The sequence below is a fragment of the Rhea americana genome, unplaced genomic scaffold, assembly GCF_003343005.1.
Source record: "Rhea americana isolate MKP2758 unplaced genomic scaffold, rheAme1 scaffold_110, whole genome shotgun sequence".
Taxonomy (NCBI): Eukaryota; Metazoa; Chordata; class Aves; order Rheiformes; family Rheidae; genus Rhea; species Rhea americana.
Window position 1 is genome coordinate 1,198,065 of NW_028185151.1, and position 22,815 is coordinate 1,220,879.

Genomic DNA, 22,815 nt, shown 5'->3' on the forward strand with positions numbered 1-22,815 from the left:
AGGAACGGCTGCGAGAGCTGGGCCTCTTCAGCCTGGGGAAGAGAAGACTGAGGGGGGATCCGATCAATGTGTACAAGTACCTGAAGAGAGGGTGTCAAGGGGATGGGGACAAACTCTTTTCAGTTGTCCCRTGTGACAGGACAAGAGGCAATGGGCAGAAATTGAAGCACAGGAAGTTCCGCCTGACCGTGAGGGGGAATTTCTTCCCTATGAGAGTGACAGAGCACTGGCACAGGTTGCCCAGAGAGGTTGTGGCATCTCCTTCTCTGAAGATCTTCAAGGCCTACCTGCATGCAGCCCTGTCTACCATGCTCTAGGTGACCCCGCTTGAGCAGGGAGGTTGGACTAGATGATCTCCAGAGGTCCCTTCCAACCTTACTGATTCTATGATTAATCAATCTCCTGCAAAAGAAGCTTCTGTTTAGAATTGGCAACACCAAATAACTTAATTCTAATAGAATTTTACCAGGGAGGTGGAGAGTTAAGAGAAGGCAGCAAACAGCCCTCTTGCTTACCCTAGCAATCAAGTGAAAGCTTATGCTGCTCCAGGCAATCAGATGAGAACAGCAGGAAAGGTCCAAGGTGGCAAGGCTTCTGCCTTTTTACCTTGGGATTTCAGTGAGGGGGAGAGCACAAAAAAGTAAAGCTTCTGTCTTCGTCACTCAAGAGGCTTTAGAGGTAGCACGGCACTCTCTGAGTGCAGCTCCCGGCTAGATGGAGAGAGGCAGGCAGGAGAAAATAAGGAGTAATCAGACTTGGAAACAAAAAATCAAATCTCACTCTGGGTTGGACAAGATCACATTCTGTGAGGCTCTCCATCTGCCACTGAAGTTTCCAGCACCAGAAGAGCCCTCTACACCTCAGAGGATGTATTCAAAACTTTGAAGCACCTAACTACTAAAGCAGGATGTCACACTTTGTCACATGACTTTTACTGCAATAAGACCTAGTACTTCAGTTCCCTGCTCAGCTGTGGACCCAGATCCAAGTCAAATATAGTCTGAAGCTCCATTTTTGATCTGCAAAGCAGTCATCAGGTTGAGTTAGCTGGCATTTATCTCTCAGCTGAATACAAAGCCCATCCCTTCATTGCAGAGACAGAGAAATCCCTGGCCTGCAGTGCTGAGTTTTCCAGCTACAGGCTTCGTTGTTCACGGCCTGCACTCACATGAAACTTCTCCGTTCCTCGCTTCCAGCTGTTGTCTTCAGCATCTATGCCTTTTTTTCTCCCTTGCCACTCTGCTGCCCTTGCACTCAGGTCCCCATTGCCCCTCGCTCTGAGGCGTTGTGGTCTCTGCTTGCTAGTCATGCTTTTCGCTGCCTTGCCTCCCCTCTCATCGTGGGGACAGATACTGGAGATAGCTATAGAAACCTGCGCTGYGGGAGGGATTGCTAGGCATGAGGCAGAGCTGTAAAGGTGCCTTGGTCAGACCACCAGGCTTCCCTCAATTTGTGTGGGAGATGTAAGAGAAGCACTCGGTGGCGTGAGGATGCTCTTTTGTAATACTAACAGCTTCATTGAACAGCTTTTGTTTCAGTTAGAAATACATTTAGCAGGAGAATTTTCACTGAAATATATAGGCAGAAGAAAGAGATCATGAAAGAAATGCCACAGCTCTGGATAATCATTTTATGATGTAAACATCCCACATTTTATACTGTATTTTCACTTCAAGATGCAAAATAGATTTTGTCTGTTAAAAAAAAAAAAAAAAAAAAGTAGTGGTTGAATCAACTGAAGTTGAGCGAAACTATAGAAGGCTGTAATTCTACATGTCACCGCTGGATGGTGATGCACAACTTATTTTAGTCAAAGCGGTGTAGCTGAGATTGTCTAACAAGATAGTTTACTGGGGCAGATTATATTTTTTATTATACCAAAGACTGTGAGAAAAAAAACAGAGAATACTTTTGGGCACATAAACTGTTGTTCATGATCATTTGCCTATTTTTTCTAATGATTCCAGCTGATCTAACAACTTCATTTACAGCCTTAATGGTTTCAAATTTATCTGGTGAAATGTAAACTAGTTTTTGTGTTTCTATACTTCCTTTGAAAGCTGGAGGAAAAAAAAAATGTTAAGCCATCTGTTCCAGCAAATGATGCATTTATCTCATGTGAAATCCTCAACATATTTCCTCAGTTTCACCTTGAGTTGCATTTAGTGAATTGTTTATATATGATTTTATTTTTATTGTACTATGTTATTAATACCATCTAGGAAGTGATTGTACTATTTTATATTAAAAGTCATGGTGCTTATGGGGAGAAATGTTTACAGAGAGTAAGATACAAAGTATATATGGACTAATAGATCAGACTATACCTGTTAATTCATTTGTCTTGTGAAGAGCACTCAGAGAAAGCAAGACTTTGTTTTGTTGCGGACTGAAGTCAGTAATGAATGGGAAAACATCCCCTTCAACAAGAATCCTCTGGGGCAGGAAAGCCTGGAAGTTGTTTGTATTCTGCAAATCTGTAGAGAAATGTGTGGCTGCAATGAAATCCACACCATTAGCCCAGTCTTCTCCAAAATTTGCTTCTGGATCAGAGAGATATTTTAAGCTGAAAGAAAACAAAATGAAAATTTAATAGATAATTGAAATCCACCATAGAACTCATTAGTCTACCATTAATCCTGAATGTGTTTTTTCAGTATAAAATCGTGAGCTGTCTCAGTGTCACAGTGTCTTAAAGTCACCTTCATCCTTTTATACCTAATTTCTCCTGGTATCCCTGCCCCTAGGCCAGTTTAGCCAGAGCTCCTGACTTGGACCCCGGTTTCCTAACTGGAAACAGCATCTTATTTTAAGCATGTGGTTTCCTAACTGGAAACAGCATCTTATTTTAAGCATGTGGCGTGGTGTGGCTCGCCAGTGCCAGCCTGGACAGCCTGCAGTGCAGGAGCTGCAGCTCACTGCTGTGCAGACCTTGGCATCAGGATGTCCTCTGCTCTGAGAAAGCTGAAGAGCAGAGGTTAAAGATCTGTGAATCAGGTGCCCGATGAGTAAGAAAGCTCACATCATTGACTTCGGTTAGATATTATCCTTACGAAGAAGCAAAGAAGTGGTGAAGGTCTCCTTTTGACTATGTCTCTTACCTGTCCTGGAACTTGGGTAAAGCGTAAGCAATGGATAACGTGTGCGCCTTCCACATGTGACCGAGGGCATCATCCAGTTTGAAAGAGGATTGTGTTGTAGGGTTTGCAGCTTTTTGCTCTGTAGATAATAGATACTACAGCAATAGGGGGGAAGAAGACAGAGAAATAGTGGGTTTTTTTAAGGCGAATTTCAAAATTGTGCAGATAGCTCATACTTTCAGAATTTTGCACATTGCTCACAAAACGGTAAGTTTGCAAACTGAATAAAATTGCTTTTCAGTAGCTAAAATGTGTTGCTTTTACTTTCTAAGTAACACTGATATTTGACATAGGGAGAAGAAGGCGATCAATATAGATGTACAGCATAAATTCATATCCCCATTGAATTTAATGGGATTTGCCTTTCTTTGCTTTCAACTGACCAAGTAATTCACTCGTATGATTTAGGTGTTCAGTTACAATAATTCTGTGGACTTTTGTGTCTGAGTGCCATGGAAGCTTCCATACTACAATAGTTTGATTCCTTGAAACACTTTTCATACTCTTTTCAGCTGCAATTGATCAAGATGTTCAGAAAATAAGTGCCTCCTAATGGCTGTCATTAAGGCTATCCAAGAAGTAGACCTTTTGTAGTAGTTTTCTAAACATATTGTTTAGGAAAAAGAATCTTAAGAAAATAAATATATATAGTGACAGATCCCATCCTGGCCTTTATAATCACTACCTATACTTGGAGCTGCCAGGAGGGCTTATGGTTTAAATTTTCTGATCACTCTTATTTCACCGCTAATAAAAGTGTTGAACAAAGAATAGCTATTAAATCTATCAAGTAAGAAATCTATGGAGTAAGAAATCTGTGGAGAGTAAGAAATGTCCTTGACATGTTCAGGATTAGATAACAACTGATGGAGTGAAGAAGAAAAAAAACATTTGTAAGAATAAGTGTCCGTCTGAAGGAAGGTTCCACATTTTCTTTTTTTTTTTAATATTAGCAAGAATAAATAAATCCTATAAAACTATCATAAGGACATGTCTCAAGGGTAGTGTTCTATCTCACATGCTTATTTTGCATTGCTAGTATAAGCAATATTATAACATTGGAAGTATAACTACTAGCACGACAGTCTCTTGGGACACCTTTCAAACTACAAGATTATTTTGAAAGGAAGGAAAAAATCCACACCCTGTAAAAATCCTGGACTTCTCATCTCTATCTCACTTTATGCCATCCTTCTCATATTTCCTGCTTATTACTTCTGTATCATACTGTTATTGACAGCAAACTAAGCTCTCTGAATCTTACAAACAGTAATAATAATTTTAAGGTAATATTCTGGCATCTTTTGCTCCAAAATATGAAAATACAAAATTATTTACTTCAAAATAGGCCTTCCACTCATCCATGAGCTTGGGAATGCGAGAACGGCAGCCAGCAACACTATAACAAAAATCAGCTCTTTGCTCCTCTGGTGGTAATATTTCTATCTCATATGGCAACTCTCCAAAGAGGCCAGCTTCCACTGCACTCAGAAAAGGTATAATAGCCAGGTAGTAATTCATACCTGTAGCAATAATTAAAAAAGAAAAGATGTTAACCACAAGCAAATGAAAAGTTTCTGCATGAAAAAACAAGCATTCCCTAATACCAAATGTAAGTCTTTCAAATTGCCACTGACACAACTTTGTTCAGCAACAGAGACATTTGTACAGAAATGAACTAATGGTGGTATCTGTATTGATTTAGATAGAATTTATAATAGTCTTTTATATATTGCTCATCAATAACCTTGCATGAGCTGACAGTGTGCTGTACTTTACAAGAAGGGACATACAACTGGAAAAAATAGGTCTCTGTAGGTTGTAATGGAAAGGACATTAAATGCCTCTCAAATTCTGGGTGCCAACTAAGCACAGAAAGTAAACTTTAAAGTGAAAAAAAGAGACTCCAGGAATACCATCTACACAAAAAACTCTGTAAGCATCCTACGCATATAAAAAAGAAAAAGGCAAATATTAGAGATATTTTAACATAAAAGGGATTTCAAACATTAAATCTTCTTGCAAATAACCTCAATTTTGATTATATTTATTTTAGGATACTGGCTTCCTTTGTTCTGATCCTTCGGTTAAAGCGCTCACCCAGCCTGTAGGCGACCCAGGTTCAGTCCCTACCTCTGCCTGACCACACCTCCTTTGAAAGTGGCCATATGGCTTACTAGATAGTCTTCATGTGGAAGGAGAATTTCCCCTTAATTCTGTCCCCTTTTTTGTAAAAAAAAAAAAAAAAAAAAAAAAAAGGAAAAGAAAAGAAAAAAAAGAAAAAAGAAACGTTTAGTAACTTTCAGTGAAGGAAAGCCTGGAGTCCAGATGTTCTACCTCTTGGATGAGTAGTCATTTGCACGTGTTTGTGGTTGGGATCACTGACTGCCTATGTATTTTGTACACAGTTTCAGCAGTAAGGACCAAAAACTTCGCTGCCTATCAGCTGTCACTGTCCTACTTATGGGAAAAAAAATTGTTCCACCTCCTCTAAGTGGGTCTCACAGGGAGTGGTAGACAATGCAAGAACAAATGCACCGCCAGTGAAAAGAGCCAAACAAACATCCCAGTTACCCAAAGATGTTCTCTAGCTGGGAGTCATTGCTATGCTAGGTCTTGCTTCTTGTTCACTGTTTTCACGAGAAGTGTTGAAATCTGGACTTCACATCAGAAAATACTTGTGTTCTTTTAAAAGTGCCTGCATACATTATGTATTTATGCCTGCCTGGGGACTCAGAGAACAGAAAATAATGCAAAAAGGGAATATACTGAATATAATTCCAGGGGAAGAGACAAAACGTCTTAGGCAACAGTCTTACAGGGAGTATTATGTCAACTTCTGGTTTAGCTTCATTCCTGTCTTGGTATGACTACGTGGGCGGCAGAAGGCTGGCCTGAAGACACACCAAAAGCACTCACATCCTTAGAACAGTAAGAGACATTTCAGTATACTCTGAAAGACTTTTGGAGTGCTCCTGCTGTCATAAGATGAAAAGGCTGAGTTTATACATTTTCTGGAGGCAGCAAAATCAATGTTACATGGAAGTGTACTTTTTAGAAGTAAGCGAGGAACAGGAATGAAAACACTAAGAAAATAAAGAAAGTTTCTGTTTCAGAGAGGTTATCTGCTTGTGCAGCAATGACCATTCTTACTCAATCACTGTCTGAGACACCTTCCTCCAGTGTATCTAGCACTCATCACCCTCAGAGATAGGAAATCAAACTGAATGGTTGCACCAAGTATTGCAATGACCTTTGGTTTTACTCTAAATTTAAATATTTAATTTACTCTGCACTTACGTCTGATCACATGAAGATATATACATTTAATTTCTGGCTCGCTGCCTGAAGCTTTATGCAGCCTCTACAACAAATCAACCGTGTGGCAGGGAGGGATGAAGCCGCCCACGGTAGCTTGCCAGCAGGTCTCATGGAACAGGAGGAGGACTTGTGACAGGAGAATCCGAGCAGGGAAGCAAAGGCAATGAAGAACAGAAGTAATAGAGGAAAAAAATGCTAAAGGATAAAAAAGGAGAGGTTGCCCTCTAGGAAGGGAAAGAACATGGAAACTGAAAGACTGATAAGGACTTTTATTTCCTAAAAAGAGATTTTTGTCATGTTATTGCCTTTAAATGGAAGTATTGATTGTCAGCTATATGTCAGGGTTGTCCTTTTTTCCTCCCATCCTGCTTGTCAGTTCTATTTCTGAAAATGTAGAGAATAAACTTTCCAAAAGGGCCTGAGTTCCAGTTTCAGGAAAAAAAAAGAAAAAAAAAAGTATAACAAAATTGACTTTTGCTCAGATAAAAAAATTGAAATTGTAGATTTTTTAAAATAAAGTTCATTCAGCTTTGAAAAAATGGCAGCAAAAACATCTTCTGGAGGTTTCTATTTAGTGTGACTGGAATATATGACTCAGTTTGGGTGTAGGCACATTAATTATGCATTTTTGTTTCATCATATGAGAAAATTTAATTGTTCTTTATGTTTTCTCCATGGCTCAAGAACAACAAATTGGCAATATTGTTTTGTAAGACCAGCTCTGTGGAAATCTAGCTACACATTGTTGTTATACTGTGTACCGTATAGGTATCGACTGTAAAAAATACCACAGGAAAATAAGATTGTTAAAAGAGTGTTAAAATCATTAACATTAAGAATTAACCTTAACATTAAGAACATTAAAATCCTCAATCAGCAAACTGAACTGTCAAGGTTCTTGCTAGAGCAAATGCACGGCCTGTGAGACAGAGCACATCGTAGCGTTGGTGGTCCTTCTGTAGATGCTAAAAATGCCATCGAGTGGACTACCTTATCTGATGATAAATGGATACCCTTGAGTTGCATGGGAAATTCCAGATCACACTCTTTCCTCTTCTGCAAAGCTCTTGGCCTAAAAGCTGATAGGCCTATTTTTCCCTTTCTGCATGAAAACCTGGGTATGGTACACTCCCATGCATTCTTATTCCTGCTACAATTCTGGCACAGGGTGTAGTAGATCTACCTTACGTCCCGCAGGGGAAAAAGGTACTCTGCCACATTTGCTAGGAAGGATGCGAATCGTACATATGGCTGAGTTAGTTCACATTTAGTCTTTCAGTAGTTTGTCCCTTTGCCTTTTCTTTGCACTGTCTAGTGCAAAGATTCCAAATTTGATACCACCATGTTTGTGAATGCACTGGCTCCTATAATGCTTAATATTTGCTTAGGTGCGATGGATAAACTCGTTCTCCAGTTACACCAGAGATACACATTTTTATTACTAAAATGCTGATGTGCTTCTTCCTGCAAGAAACTGTGTAAACCATCTAAACCAGTTACTTGATCCCTTCAGTTCATCAAAAGTATCCAAAAATTGTGGATATCTCCATTTCAGAAGAGCTGTTTGAATTAATTGGATGCGTATTTTTAGAGACGTTGAGACTGTCACTGGGAGTAGCACCTGAAATTCTGATCTTTACACCCATTTCTCCCTCTCTCTGTCTTCAATCTGCTGCTATTTATTGCAATACTGTTAGATTTTTAATACGATTTCAGCCCACTAGAAATCCAAAGACAGTATTAAAGTGAACATTAATTATCTTATAACTCATGTATGCCAGCTGAAATTATTAATAGAGTTTCAGCTGGATACTTGAAAGCCCACTGCATAAATGCTGTCAATATAATGAAGATAATGAAATTATTTGGGTATCATGGGCACAAAGTCTCCCTTTATTTTCCCCTCTGCAGTCAATTGTGAAGGTACAAACGAAGGCTGGAAAGTCTGGCCAAGTTTATGTTATCAAGAACCACAAAGATTCCTACTTGTCCATCTTGCGCTAAGTTTTAGTTCTAAGTACTATTGTTTAAACTGAAAAAATTTGACCTGGAGTAATTGAAAAATGCCATCTTTACAAATGTCCACTAATATAGATATCCATCATGGTATTTCCCACATGTTTTTCCATGCATTTTTGAAATGCAAACATCTTTTAAGGTTTAGAATTTGCTTTTTTTTTCTTTATTTTTCAGAAAAGTTATCAAAGTCAGTTAATTTTAATTTACTCAATCATATCTAGATGTCATACTGAAATTTTTTGATGGAGAGTTATATAACACTGAAATTAATTTCTAATATGGAAGTTCAAGTGGATGAAAGATTCTGAATTGCCATCTGGGTCATTAATCATATTTTGGAGAAAAGTAGTATAATAGCAAATACTTACAGGCCCACCAGCTTCTTACAGATATGCACAGAAGGTCTCCAGCTTCATAGCCACAGGAAGTCACACTGGAAGGATCTGCTAATCTGCCTGAAAAATGGAATAACATAACAAATACTTCTCAATATTTTTCACACAAAAACCCCTCTGAGACCAAAAAAACTTATATGAGTAAAGCAGGCAGAATTTTGTTCAGAGAAGCAAAACAAATACTGTAGTTTTACTTTGTAAACTACTGTTCCTACAGTAGTTGAATTTCTCAGTCAAAACTTCACGCAGTGTATAGCAGTTTGACTGTGCTTTACAGTTCAATTTATTGCTCAATGGAAAAGTATTCTGAGAATTTATGAAACTGTCTGAAAATAGGGCATCACAGAATCACAGAATGAGTAAGATTGGAAGGGACCTCTGGAGATCATCTAGTCCAACCTCCCTGCTCAAGCGGGGTCACCTAGAGCATGGTAGACAGGGCTGCATCCAGGCAGGCCTTGAAGATCTCCAGAGAAGGAGACTCCACAGCCTCTCTGGGCAACCTGGTCCAGTGCTCCGTCACTCTCACAGGGAAGAAATTCCCCCTCACGGTCAGGCGGAACTTCCTGTGCTTTGATTTCTGCCCATTGCCTCTTGCCCTGTCACACGGGACAACTGAAAAGAGTTTGTCCCCGTCCCCTTGACACCCCCCCCTCAGGTACTTGTACACATTGATAAGATCCCCCTCAGTCTTCTCTTCCCCAGGCTGAAGAGGCCCAGCTCTCACAGCCGTTCCTCATAGGGCAGGTGCTCCAGCCCTCTGATCATCTTCGTAGCCCTATGCTGGACTCTCTCCAATAGCTCCATGTCTCTCTTGTCCTGGGGAGCCCAGAAATGGACGCAGCACTCGAGATGAGGCCTCAGCAGGGCTGAGTAGAGGGGCAGGATCACCTCCCTCCACCTGCTGGCAACACTCTGCCCAATGCACCCCAGGAGACCATTGGCCTTCTTGGCCACAAGGGCACATTGCTGGCTCATGGTCAACTTGTCATCCACCAACACTCCCAGGTCCTTCTCTGCACAGCTGCTCTCCAGCAGATCAGCCCCCAGCTTGTACTGCTGCCTAGGGTTATTTCTCCCTAGGTGCAGGACCCTGCACTTGCCCTTGTTGAACCTCAGGAGGTTCCTCTCTGCCCAGCTCTCCAGCCTGTCCAGGTCTCTCTGAATGGCAGCACAGCCCTCAGGTGTGTCAGCCACTCCTCCCAGCTTGGTATCATCAGCAAACTTGCTGAGGAGGCATTCTGTCCCCTCATCCTTTCATTGATGAAGAAGTTGAACCCAATCCTGAGCCATGGTTGATGCCACTAGCCACAGGCCTCCAACTAGACTGCACACCACTGAGGACAACCCTCTGAGCTCTGCCTTTCAGCCAGTTCTCAATCCACCTGATATTTTTATAGAGATATAAATACACATGCACGTACGGACATACACAAAAGCAAAACTGGTGTATTTTTGATAGTGGTAAGGCTGCTAATGTAGGAGAACCATTCAATGAGCAGAGCAGCACAAATGTAATGTGCTGGTAATTGTCTCACCTAATTGGCTGATATGATACAGAATCCCTTCCAGTTTAACCAGGCATACGAACATGCTTTTACTGTTAAGCTGAACATACAAATATTGTTGTATCTGGTTAGCAGAGGTTACAAGCACTTACATTTTCACAAATGTGCAAGACATTTCACAATGATTCATGAAGTCATGGAATGGCATATTTAACTTTAAGCACATGACATGGAGAAATAGCTTAACTCATCACAGCACTTAGATATGTATATTCTGCAAATACGTGAGTATTCATGTAGTGAGTCAGAAAGCCTGCTTTAGGTGTATGACATGCAATTACCATGATCAGGTCCAATGACATGAGCTGTTCCAGACAGTCACAAACTGCCCTGCAGAGCAGGCAGTCTCTGAAGGCTCAGCCATTTATGTCAAACTCCATGACATTCTTTAACAATCGGATTTTGTGGTGAGGCACCTGATGCTTTTTTTCAGGATACATTTTCTCGGGAAGAAGAGATGATCCTGAATCACCTGCATACAAATTATCCTAATTATCATTTCCAGCTGACTGGATGGAGCTTGTGGGCTTGGGCATACTAGCTGCTCAAACACATGGCTTTCAGTAGCAGACCACTGAGAGCAGGAGCTTGCAGTAGAGAGAAGTGCACATTGTTGAAACCGGATATTTTTTTGAGTGTGTGAAAATGGATATTTCTAAGGTTTAGTGAAAACTTTTTTTCTGCTAGCTTCTACTTCCACACAGGGCACAAGCAGCAGCAGCAGTTCACTGTTGTGCAAAGGGGTTGAAGATGAAGGAAAAAAAAAAATACTTCAGAAGAATTACACCTGAAATTTATTGAGGATTGTTAGTCTAAGTATTTCTGAGAAAACGGAGTCCTGAGCAGTATCAGTAATAACTGCAGGATGTATCTAAATTTTTTGGCATTAGAAACACTAACCTTCCTTCTAGCTCTCTACTCTTGGTTTTATCTGCATTGTTGCATCCTGTTCCCTGAGCTGAACATGAGAGTTATTTCTGTCCTGATGTCTATCCAAACTATTCCAGTCTTTCTCTGTATTAACAGTGCTTCTCAGCTTTGTTAGCAACTTTATGCAATTTCATTAACAATATTTTTATGCTACTTTTTTTTGTGGCAAGGTTTTAATCAGAAACCTAATACAATTGTTCTCAGGAATGATAACTGAAGAGCTCTGAGTGTGTCCTCCATTAGTTGTATACTACCCTTAGAAGCACTCAACACTAAACTCTCATTTAGCTCTTCCCTTACCATATTTACAATTCCTCTAGCCATTCTCAATTTGTGAAGTGTAACTAGGAACATTCTTTCAACACTTTGACTTTATAGTGGAAGGAAATGCATTTCTGGATTTTAGTCATTGTTTCTACTGCAAATTTAGGCAAATATTGATTTAATTTTTAAGTCCATTATTGTAAATATATGTGTTGTTCTTATTATTTAGTAGCTTAATTTCTTATTTTATGGTTTATGTATAAAATCATATCCATAAAAATGCATTGGATCTGTCGTTCAGCAATATCTGAGGCCAGCAATATTTTTTCTCAATTCTGTATGTAGCAAGTCAGTATTTTCCATAATGACCTTAATTCTGGTAATATGTATACCTTTGGTAGCATTGTACACATAGCTATCCGTACTCAGATCCAACTTCAGGTGTGGGGAAGATTCCACCATCTCCATATTGTTGTGTTTTCCTAAATAATTTTGATCTTCCATCTACTCTATTCCTTATTCTTTACTGTCTAGCATGTCGTTAAGATGGAATGGCATTCTGTTTTTCATACTTATAGTTTTCATCTTTTCTCAGCAACATAAAACTTTCATGACCAGAGAGGACCGTGGATGCAACATATTTCGCTTGCTCTTTCAGGGAGTCCTGTTGTCCTGTGCTATGAATTCAAATCCTCCACTTGACTGCCCAGATTCATTACGTTAATACACAAAAGCTTCAGTCACTTTTTGCTGTTCTAACCTGGCTGCCTACCTGGATTACACTGACTAGAGTAGGGCTAGTGCACACACCAAAAGCAAGGCTAGTGCTTACACCAGTAAGGGTACTGTACACACCAAAATTTTGTCTCTTCTTTCCCCCTTATCCACCTATCCCTCAACATACTTCTCAGTTCCAGCCATTTGAGCTCTTTCTCAAAACCTGGCACCCCTCATGTCTTGCGGGAGTCAATCCATCAAGAAAAGTCCTCTGCCACTGACTACTTGCCAGTACTGAAATTTCCCTTACATTACATTAACACAACTTGAACTCTCTGATGGCCTTTGTTATCTTGTCCTACTTTCATCAGATCCTCTTCCACTAGGATCTAGAAGAAGCAAATCATTCTACCAAAGATAGTCCAAACTTCTTTCTTTCCTGAGCTTCTTTCCTAGAACCATAGTCATCTTTGAACACTTCCTGCATTGACATGGCCATGTCATTTGTTGCACTATCAAGAAAGATCATTATTTTTCCCTTTTTCTCCTTTCTTCCTCTTTTTCAGGCTCTGGCTGTACTCTTTAGGCAGGCAGTGAGCCATTTTCTCTGGGGACACATGGTGGTGAATTCAGCAGGCTTTCCAGAAACAACCCGAGTCATACAGGCTGACATGCTGATATGCATGATTTCCTTCTGTTCCTACTCCTATTAGCAGAATATTTTTTCCTGTGTTTTCTATATAACCTCCTATGTATCATTCTTTCTTCTTCTCAGTCCAGTCTTTGATATTTTCTTCTCCTATTAGTCCTTAACTTTCTTTTTGCAAGGCTTTTTTACCTGTCTTCTGTTCCTGGCTCCTATTCTTTATATACTATATATACTATTCTCCAATGCAACAAATGCTATTTCTCCTTCTACTATTTTTTCTTATCCTTCTGATCACGTCATTTCCAAAATAAGACTCCTTGTCTAAGGATCAATTCTCTTACTCTTTGACAAGCAACAGTAGACCTTTACCCATCTGTGCCTCCAGGTGCAAAGCTTCCTCTCGCCCTCTGTGGCACTCATCTCTATTTGGGAACTGTAACTGCCATCAGGCACATCTTCACTTAGAGATGAGGCCATACTACATAAATAGACTGCTTTCAGCAGATTTTCACTCTTGTGCAGCTCTTACAACGAGTCATCTTTGTCCTTGCCAGATGCTGGGTCAGCTCTTCTGCTGCATCCTATATACAAAGGAGGACAGGGACAAAGCCTACCTAAACTCCAAACACATTTTTCTTGCTGCTATCTGTTTATCAGCTAGTTATCTGCTTGGACTTGGCTTATTCTACCTCTTTTTACTTAGTAATTAGTTTTCCATGCTGGCAGCCTTCGTTCACCACCAGCTGCAGGATCTCCATCTTTTCTCCATATAGCTTCAGCCAAACCACCACCTCACAGGACTATAGATTGCAGCCAGTAAACTGAACAACCGGCATAGAGATACATTTGCTTATCAGTATTTGCTTATATGTAGGCAGAAAGAAGGATTGGGGAAGAGAAGACTGAGGGGGGATCTTATCAATGTCTACAAGTACCTGAAGGGAGGGTGTCAAGGGGATGGGGACAAACTCTTTTCAGTTGTCCCATGTGACAGGACAAGGGTCAACAAGCACAAACTGAACCACGGGAAGTTCTGCCTGAATGTGAAGAGGAATTTCTTCCCTGTGAGAGTGACGGAGCACTGGGATGGCTTGCCCAGAGAGGTTGTCGAGTCTCCTTCTCTGAAGATATTCAAGGCCTGCCCGGATGCAGCCCTGTCTAACATGCTCTAGGTGACCCTGCTGAGCAGGGGGGTTGGACTAGATGATCTCCAGAGGTCCCTTCCAACCTTACCGATTCTGTGATTCTATGATTTACCACGAGACACAAGTTCCAACAAGCATTGCTGATTACTATTCTCTTCTCCTTGCTTTTTTCTGGTTGCCAGAATAGGGTTAGTTAGTTAACTCCAGCTTTGAATGGAAGGCTTTACTGTGTGTGAAGCAGAGCGCAGGAGAACACGTTTTCTGATAATGCTCTTGATAAGATGTTGCAGCCTTAGCTTCAAAGGACCTTTCACACATGACATGGCCAAACAAAAAACAAGGATGAGGGCCCCACATAGCAATCAGCTTTTGTAAAATGAACTACAAGAATTTGGACCTCATTAGAAATATCCAGAAAAACACAGGTGGTAAAATAAAATGTACATATTTTAAAAAAACATATTTAAAATATGCCTACTTTAAACTCATCTGAAAGGGTAAAAAGTGGAACAAATTCTGAGTGGAGAAGTCGATTTTCAATCATCTGTCTTTCAAATGAAACTCAAACCACTGACAAAAGACCATAAAACCAATAGATTAAAAAAAACCCAATAGTTAATAATTTAAGAACAGTACTGCAAAGCGCAGGCCCTAAAATTTAGCTACAATTATCAGGAATAACTGGGATACATTTTCAAAAATTTTCAGAAAACTGCAACATTTCCCACTTCATGTGATCTATTAGTATTTCTTAACTACAATCTTTCTGGATTCTGATCAGGTCTATGTGTAGTAATAGCCTTTCCTATCAGAAAGTTCAGTATCTATTGTTCAGTTACGCAAGAGTATTGCCTTCATTGAGAAATTCTCTTTCAAATCATCATCTTAGCAGAGTATGTCAACATTTAGACTGTCTGAGGCTGTACCGGGCTTGCAAAATAGAAACCTTGTAAGTAATAACCCAGAGTGGGTCTGGTAAACATTTAGCTGTTTCTGCTGCTTAAGGATATAATTCATACCTGTGTGAAATTGCCAGCCGTGCTGCAATGGCAATCCCCAGAGTATATTGCCAGAATTTTGGGATCCAAAAGCAGTAAAATATTTGGCTGAAGAGTTTAGCAAATTCTTATACACTCCCAGTCGTTCTCGGTAGTTCCAAGCATTGATGACAATTTTGTTGCCTTCTACTGGGTAATCCAGTAGGTTTTCAGGGGCAGAATCCCACAGAGGGGGATAGATGTCTTCTCTGGTGGCATCTTTTCCTCTCTGTGCTCTTGCAATCTCTGAATTCAGTGTAGCAGTTGCTACAAGAAGGAGAATACGTACGCCAAAGTATGCCCACATTGTGAAGGTCTGTGAGCTAGGTGTTTGTGGCCACAAGGCTTTTATTATGAAAGAAGAGGGCTGGACAAAAAGAGTGACTCAAACAGAATAGGTCTCCTGTCTCCTTCCTTCTTTCCCATGAGCCTGACGTGGCATTGCCAGATTAGCAAACTGTGTAATACTCAAACCTCTGTCTTCCCATTGAGAGCTGGGGAGAAATAGTCCACAATATACATTTAGTCCCCAGTCCAGAGCCCACTCACCTGAAAGGTCATTGTGTCACAGTACTGGTTGTATAGTAGCATTATATATCCTTTTGTCTATGTATTTCTTACTAGCTGTCATCTTCCCGTTTCCCTATCTAGTTCTTCAGCGTAAACGGTGGACAACAATATTACAGAGCTCAAACCTATAATACACATGGCGGTGGGGTGGTGAGTCAGAAAGCTGGGTCTGACAGCTTTATCTTTGGCCTTGAGGTAGCTGCATGCTCCCTTGCTGGCAAAGTGCATGGGGCAGCATCCAAATCCTACAAATGTTTGGAGCAACCAATTCAGCCTGATTCCAGGCTATATAACAGCTAGGTAGCTGTATTTTGCATGTTTGTTTGTTTTTGCAGAAATGACCATTATAAAGACTAAAATACTCCATGATCTTGTAGACTCCAAAAGGAAGTAAAACACAATTGTCATAGCAACTTTACCTCATCTACTTCTGGGGTTTTATAATTTTCATCTGCTTTTTCTCACACACGCAACTGTTGCTAAAGAGCAGTTATCAGATATGTCATTTCTTATCTCTGCAGTCCTTCTTTCACATGAGAAAAACTACAAGCGTTTATTTTCTTTTAAGTAATTTTATGAGTTTCAGTCAGGTTTTGCATGTTAAAGGTTATATTAAACAATACATTGGATTAGAGCAAGACGACATTGACTGCAGACCTCTGACAGTACATATGAGAGCAATATATGTGTTTAATTCAGAAATTTTCCATCTTTTTTATTCTGCGAAGGAGACATTCTAGTAAATAAGAATCCAAAAGTTGCTTTTTTTAAAAATAAACTTCTACATATAACTAAAATGTTTTTACTGCAACCTATTAGAATTCATTGTATAGATCTTACAGCATTTTCCCACTTGTATACATGAACAAATATACTGCTAAATTTTTTGTGAGACTTTAAAGGCAACTTTCCATTGAAAAATCTCTGCACTGGAGTTTCAACTCCTGTTGGTTTCCCCCCCTGAGTGGATGTGAGGATTCCTGTAATGACAGCTGGACTTAAGTAGTGTCGGTTGACGGGTATTGAGTCATGTCATCGCTCCAGAGATATCAACATTTTAGATGAGTAGAAGGTTAAGGAAGACTATGAATAATATCAGCATCACTATTTTAATCATCAGTCTCTTAATAAGTACTTACCTTACTAGTTACTCAGTAGTGTTCTGTTTTTACAGACCTCAGAGCAAAAGCAAGTCCTGGAAAAGTTTATGGATAGTGATAGACAGTAAATTCAGGACTGATATGTAGTAGTTACCAAGTTTCATGAGAGAACACTGTAGTTTTCAGATGGACTACAGAGTTTGCCTCAAGATAACTCCCAAAATGCTAATAAGCAGCAATACAAAACTAGATTAGGTAAGGTGAGGTATATTAACAGCACCATTCTGTTGTTGACAGAGAAAAGCAGGCCATTGATAAGAAGCTTATCAAACAATACGTGTTATCATTTATGTTGTTATTGTCCTAATGTCATGTCCCAAGTTATGTAACAGCTAGGCAGCTAATAAGTTAGTTGTGTGGTGTACAGTCAATGCTGAGAGAGATACACCTCCAGAAAGTGATACATCCCATCTTAATAAAGGTTCCTGAGGTGCTGACAGAAATTTCTTTCTAGATAGGCCATCATCTTTCCATTCACGACAGGTGAAGTTTAAACAACTATAGGTCTTTCTTTCAAACAGTTACAGTCAAGTGAGTTGACTCTTACCTTTAAAGGGTATACTGTTTGGAATATAACAGTACATGGAGGTCAACCGAGCAGAAAAAGCCATGTGTTTGAAGGCTGTACAATATCAAAGGATCCTTAGCATGTGCAAGCAAGGAGAGTATTCACCAGGACTTTGTCCAGCAGTCTAACAGAAATAAAGACATCTTCCAATGAAGTGGACTGCAAGAAGAAATGGCAGCCCATATGTGCTCCCAAACCTATTAAAACATAGAAATCCTTAGTCCTCACAAGACACTGAGGAAGAAACTGAGAAGCTGCTAAAGAAGAGCCATCATTTGACTCACTGGAAAAAAAACTAGAACTCATACACAGCTTTGCAGGTGAGAAACCTTCAGGTAACCTAAAGATGGCCCTGTCTTTCAGTCACATAAGGTAGCATTTAAGAGAAAGGTGCACTCAATCTTATTAAGGGCAAATGTCCTTGGGGGAAGAAGAATGAATTTTGATCTGGATGGGATAGTAGCCACCTGGCACCCTTCACTATGCCCTTCCCATTTGCACGAGCAACTATGAGTGCTTCTGGACTATGAACAATAGTGACACTGCTGTTCCAGGATAAACTAGACCACACTGCAGCTGAAGACATTCGTGATGTATTTTACTTGGATAAACCTGTAGCAGTGTACATATTTAGGTTGCTTACCAGTCTCTGTGCTATTGTCTGCAGTTATTTCTCTGAACAGATTTTCTACTTCTTTTTGTCACAGGCCTTTGTTATTTGGCAGGGAGGATCTTTATGGCTTCAGTGCTCCTCAGCAAAATCCCATGACATGGCTATAAAAGGGTGTTTCAATTCCTACCTCACTTCTCTTAGGTGTGTTTGTAAGGAAAGATCATCAGTCAAAGGTCATGGCCATGTGGGTGGACTCCACCACTAATTCAGTGTTACAGGTTGTGCTGACAGCATCTGGAAACTGAGTGAAGGTTATAATGTATGTGTAGTGGAGAAAGCTGGAGGTGCTGTATCCTCATATCTTGGCTCCTCCATGCATTCTTGGGCTTAACATTTCTCCTCCTTTGGAAAACATCATTCTCATGTTATCTCTTCCTCCTATTTCTCTGTCTGCAAATAGACTAAGTTACCTGTTAATTCTGCCTCTCCAAGCAGAGTAACCTGTGTTGCAGTTCCTGAAGATTCAGGTTTTAAGCTGTGCTTATAATTCTGGTTGATCAAAGAAGGTCATAATATAATACTTGTCTTGTCTTCAAAAGAGAAAAACAAAAACAAATAACCTATCTTCAGAATTAGAAAAACAGAAAAACACGAAAAAGAGCTTCATGAAAAATAAATTAAAAAACTGAAAATGAATAATGCTCCTAATCAAAATCAAAYCCTTCTACAGTAGAAAATACCAGATCAATCATTGTATGGAATATGCAATATGAAATTTTTCTTTCTCAGATTAAGTAGTCATTTTTTCATGAGGCTAGTTGGATGAATTGCTGGCTGGATAAATGGCCACCAAGACTGGTATAAATCCAACAGTGTCAGAGTTCCAATGGCTCTTTTTAAATGAAAATTAACTTCTTGAAAGGTAAAAATAATGATTTGGAGGTCAATTCTTCACACAAGATATGGAGTGGGTATCAATACTTTCCCATATGTAGTCTCTCAGATCAGAATGCTCCTCTGGATTGACTGAGTTTACTACAAATATCGCTGCTGCAGTACCAGTGTTAAGGTATATGCGAAAGATGCTGTTCTACTGTGTATCTCTCAAGCTACAGGAAAATTTGAGTTAACCTATATTTTTAGGCTGTCTGTTAACTCCAGGGTGAGCTTTAAAGATCATCTTTAATCACTTTCATAATGATTCTGTGGAAGTGCATTTGTCTTGTTGATTACTTTAGATGGTACCATAGCTTTCACGTGTTTTTTGCTGATCTCAGAAGGTGAAGGTTGTGGTGGGTTAAACTGATTGTAGACTTAGGTATCTATAGTACTCAGCATCTACAGATAAGGTCTTCATCGGCACCTTTTCAGTAATATTTACCATAAAAGACTTTGATCTGCAATCTTAACTTCATAAGCTAAGCTCATTTGTCTGAGGCAAATATAAAAAAAATCACTCAGTGAAACATATATTTAAGATAAGGTGAAATCAAAATAGATATATTCCTGAAAGCATCAGGGTTGTAAAAAAATTGTCTAATGTAGGAAGATGGCAAAATTTCAATATATTTAGTTTGCCTACAGAGATAGTTACAGAGCTAAATCTGCTTATAAATTCAAGTAAATCTTTTGCTGATAGTGAAAAGATAAACTGCAGTAAAAAGTAACACAATCACATTCTGAGTTGGCTTTATTTCAATCTTTCATTAATTATGCATCCATTTATTAGACAAATTAATTGAAATCTCTCTCATTTTCATCTAATTAAAATGTGATGCTAAAAAAAATAAGTGGAATAACTATTTAGAAAAAAAATAGCATAATGCAAAGATCCATTAAAAAAAAATCACATACATCCAAAGCAGTAAATCTGTAGCTAGATGTTAGCTTGCCCAGATTATCTGATGTGATGTAGGCAAAATAACAGAATTCGATAGACTCTTGCACTGAAACAACTTTTTTTCAGTTGAAAGAGATAAATAATGAATCCAAAAAATTCAGGAGATATTTTCACCTCTTCAAACTCAGAAACTTCAGAGGTAATTTTCATAGGACTGTGATCCATCTTCTTCTAGCTGCAGCCATTTTTCCCTGGAAGGAAAAAAATGGAAGGGAAAGGAAAGAAGGTTTCTTGCAAGAAAACGAAGTGGAGCTAGCAAAAATGTTTCTCAGATAAATAAATTAAGTTTTATTGTGTAAGCAGGCAAAATAAATTTTAGTACAAGATATCCCTTAAGAAACGTAATAACATTTTGAAAGTAAAAAATGGAAGGTATAAATCATCCTTATATTTATTGCCTAATTCTACGTCTGTTATTGGAAAGAATAACACTTTTGTTTCTAATTGATATTCTGGGTTGGTATAGAACAGCGTAACTTGGTTCTGCTGTTCCATTCACCATGACAGTGGGACTAAGGGTGATTTTCAAGAAAAACAAATTTCAGGCTTGTTTAGAGAACTGTGAATAACTTGCTATAAACAAATATCAAACATAACTCTTTTAAAAAGATGTATACCTAATATTTACTTCCCACATCATATTAGTCATACCTGAAACAAAAACATGGTACTGTGGATGAGAAAAGGTACGTAGAGTGAAAATAAATGCATAGATAGGTGTTAAAAGAGAGAGAAATTACTGGGTATTGAAAGGCACTTGTCAATAATACTGGAGAATGAAGCTGATATTACCTTGAAATGTGATCTATTGACAGTACGTGGAGAGATGCAACACCATRAAGTTGAGAGATGACAGAGCACATTTCTTTAAAAAAGAATATTTTTGTGGAAAACATATTTCTATTGTCCATTTTTTCATGCCCTCGGTTCACTTTTCTTCACTGTTGTTTCTTTTTAGATCACATCCCAGACTGCATTACCTGGAAGCTCCCAGGAACACTGCTGGTGAAATTTCTCACAGACCATGAATTCATAGACACCTATATCAATTCCATAATAGCAGTATTCAATGCATAGTCATTCATGCAAAATTTAGATGATGCATTCGTCTGTGTACAAGGTACTTGCTCACTGATAYGAGGATGTAAGAACTAATGGCATGATATTTCCTGATAGCTGACAGCTATCTGATTATATCACCCAGTAAACATAAACATGATTGCTAAATACTGCAAGGCTTCATGCTCTGGATCAATAATGAAAACGCTGGTTGCATACAACAAGGCAACTTTTGTAGCACAGGGCTTTATAATCCATTGCCTGTTGTCACAGAAAAGTCAGGCCTTGGATTTTCAAAGGGATGCAAGAAAAACTGATGTTTTACTTTAGGCAGGTTTGAAAGGAATCCCTTTTAATTCCCTAGGCATTCCTGCCAGATTAGGACTTCCAAGAACTCACTGATTCCGCGCAAAAAAATGTCCAGTTTCCCACATATTCCTGACCTCCTTGGAAGTACCATTTCATCAAATTAACAAGGCACATGCTTTTTCTTGTCTTGAATCATATTTAACTGTCTATCAGAAAGATGGGAGTAATCCCTGTAAAAAGAAAATATGAGTGTCAACCCCAGCTTTCTGCCCTTTTGCCACAGTGATGTGAAACACAAGCTGAGTTCCTCTTCTCACTGCCTGCGCCATTGCACTGCTTTCGCTCTGCGGTCCGTACGGGGAGACACAACACGTTGTTTGCACACGGCGGAGGGTACACGGTGAGAAATGGCCCCACGGAAAGGGCTGGGTGCCTCGGCAGCAGGAGGTCCCGAGCTGCAGGGTCTGGTCTAGCAGTGACCTCCCAGAGCCGCTCTCCTGCTGTGCCACCACGGAGGGGAAGGCAGCAGCTCTTCTCCTTGGGAATAAAGGTCGCCTCTCCTGGAAAATGGTGAGATCTTAGAGACACATAAGAGTGTCACTGGCAGAGGCACCAGATCCCTTGATGGTGTAACTGTCCTGTACCTTATGGTATAAAGAAGTTTTTTAATGTAGCCTAGATTTAAATGAAGGCCTGGGGGAAGCTTCCTTGCCTCAATATTGACCTCACTACAGTCTAATTTATGCATACTTATGTAGTCAGGCAGAACCTGAAGAATCTTAAGCTTTCAAGAAAGAGGCAAAAGACAAAAAAATCTTCCAGAACAGTGATCATAAAGAGCCAAGTTTTAAAGACAGCAGGTTTCTGAAATCTGTGATTTTATGAGGCATTTTGTTCTAACTAATCTAATTATAAAGCTCAGCCTTGGAGCCAGAAGACTGTCCTGATTCTGTGCCTCTGAAGAAGTAGTCTGAAAATGTTGTAAGTTACAGTTTATTTTGTCAAATAGAATTGATGACAGTAAATGCAATATCAGAATTAAAGGTAGGTACTGATCCTGGGCTGTTAACATCCCAGTGTTAAAAATGACACACAAAAATTCTTTGGGTTCAGCTCATTTGCAGTAAAACTTGTGATAATGCATCTGATATGCTTGTTCTACAGTCGTCAAGGGTAACACCTCGTAACTTAATGGCCTATTTCTTCCTTAGAGACCAAAGACTGACAGATGGAAATAAAGAATTCACATACTTTGTGTTTTGAAATCTGACAAAATAGGGATGGTGGAATTGTAGCTTGCTGTAGGTTTGTATATGACCACTAGATGATGCTATGTAACTTTTCAATCTGCTACTTTCAAATATATTTGAAAGAAAAAAAAACATCACCAGACTGGAATACAACATGTTTTTAACGTGCACACATGCACAAAATCCAAATCTTAGCATCTA

General features: G+C 39.4%; 1 protein-coding gene across 1 annotated transcript in view; it reads right to left on the reverse strand.

The window, feature by feature from the left end:
* The window catches only part of CUNH6orf58 (chromosome unknown C6orf58 homolog), an 18,693-nt gene extending 3,201 nt beyond the window's left edge, over positions 1-15,492 (reverse strand). Inside the window, exons 1-5 of the mRNA XM_085313975.1 lie at positions 15,168-15,492; positions 8,849-8,935; positions 4,479-4,663; positions 3,102-3,235; positions 2,328-2,566 (exon numbers count right to left, since the gene is read on the reverse strand). Coding sequence (XP_085170101.1) covers positions 2,328-2,566; positions 3,102-3,235; positions 4,479-4,663; positions 8,849-8,935; positions 15,168-15,492 — 970 coding nt within the window. The remainder of the gene's footprint in view (positions 1-2,327; positions 2,567-3,101; positions 3,236-4,478; positions 4,664-8,848; positions 8,936-15,167) is intronic.
* Positions 15,493-22,815: the final 7,323 nt, after the last annotated feature.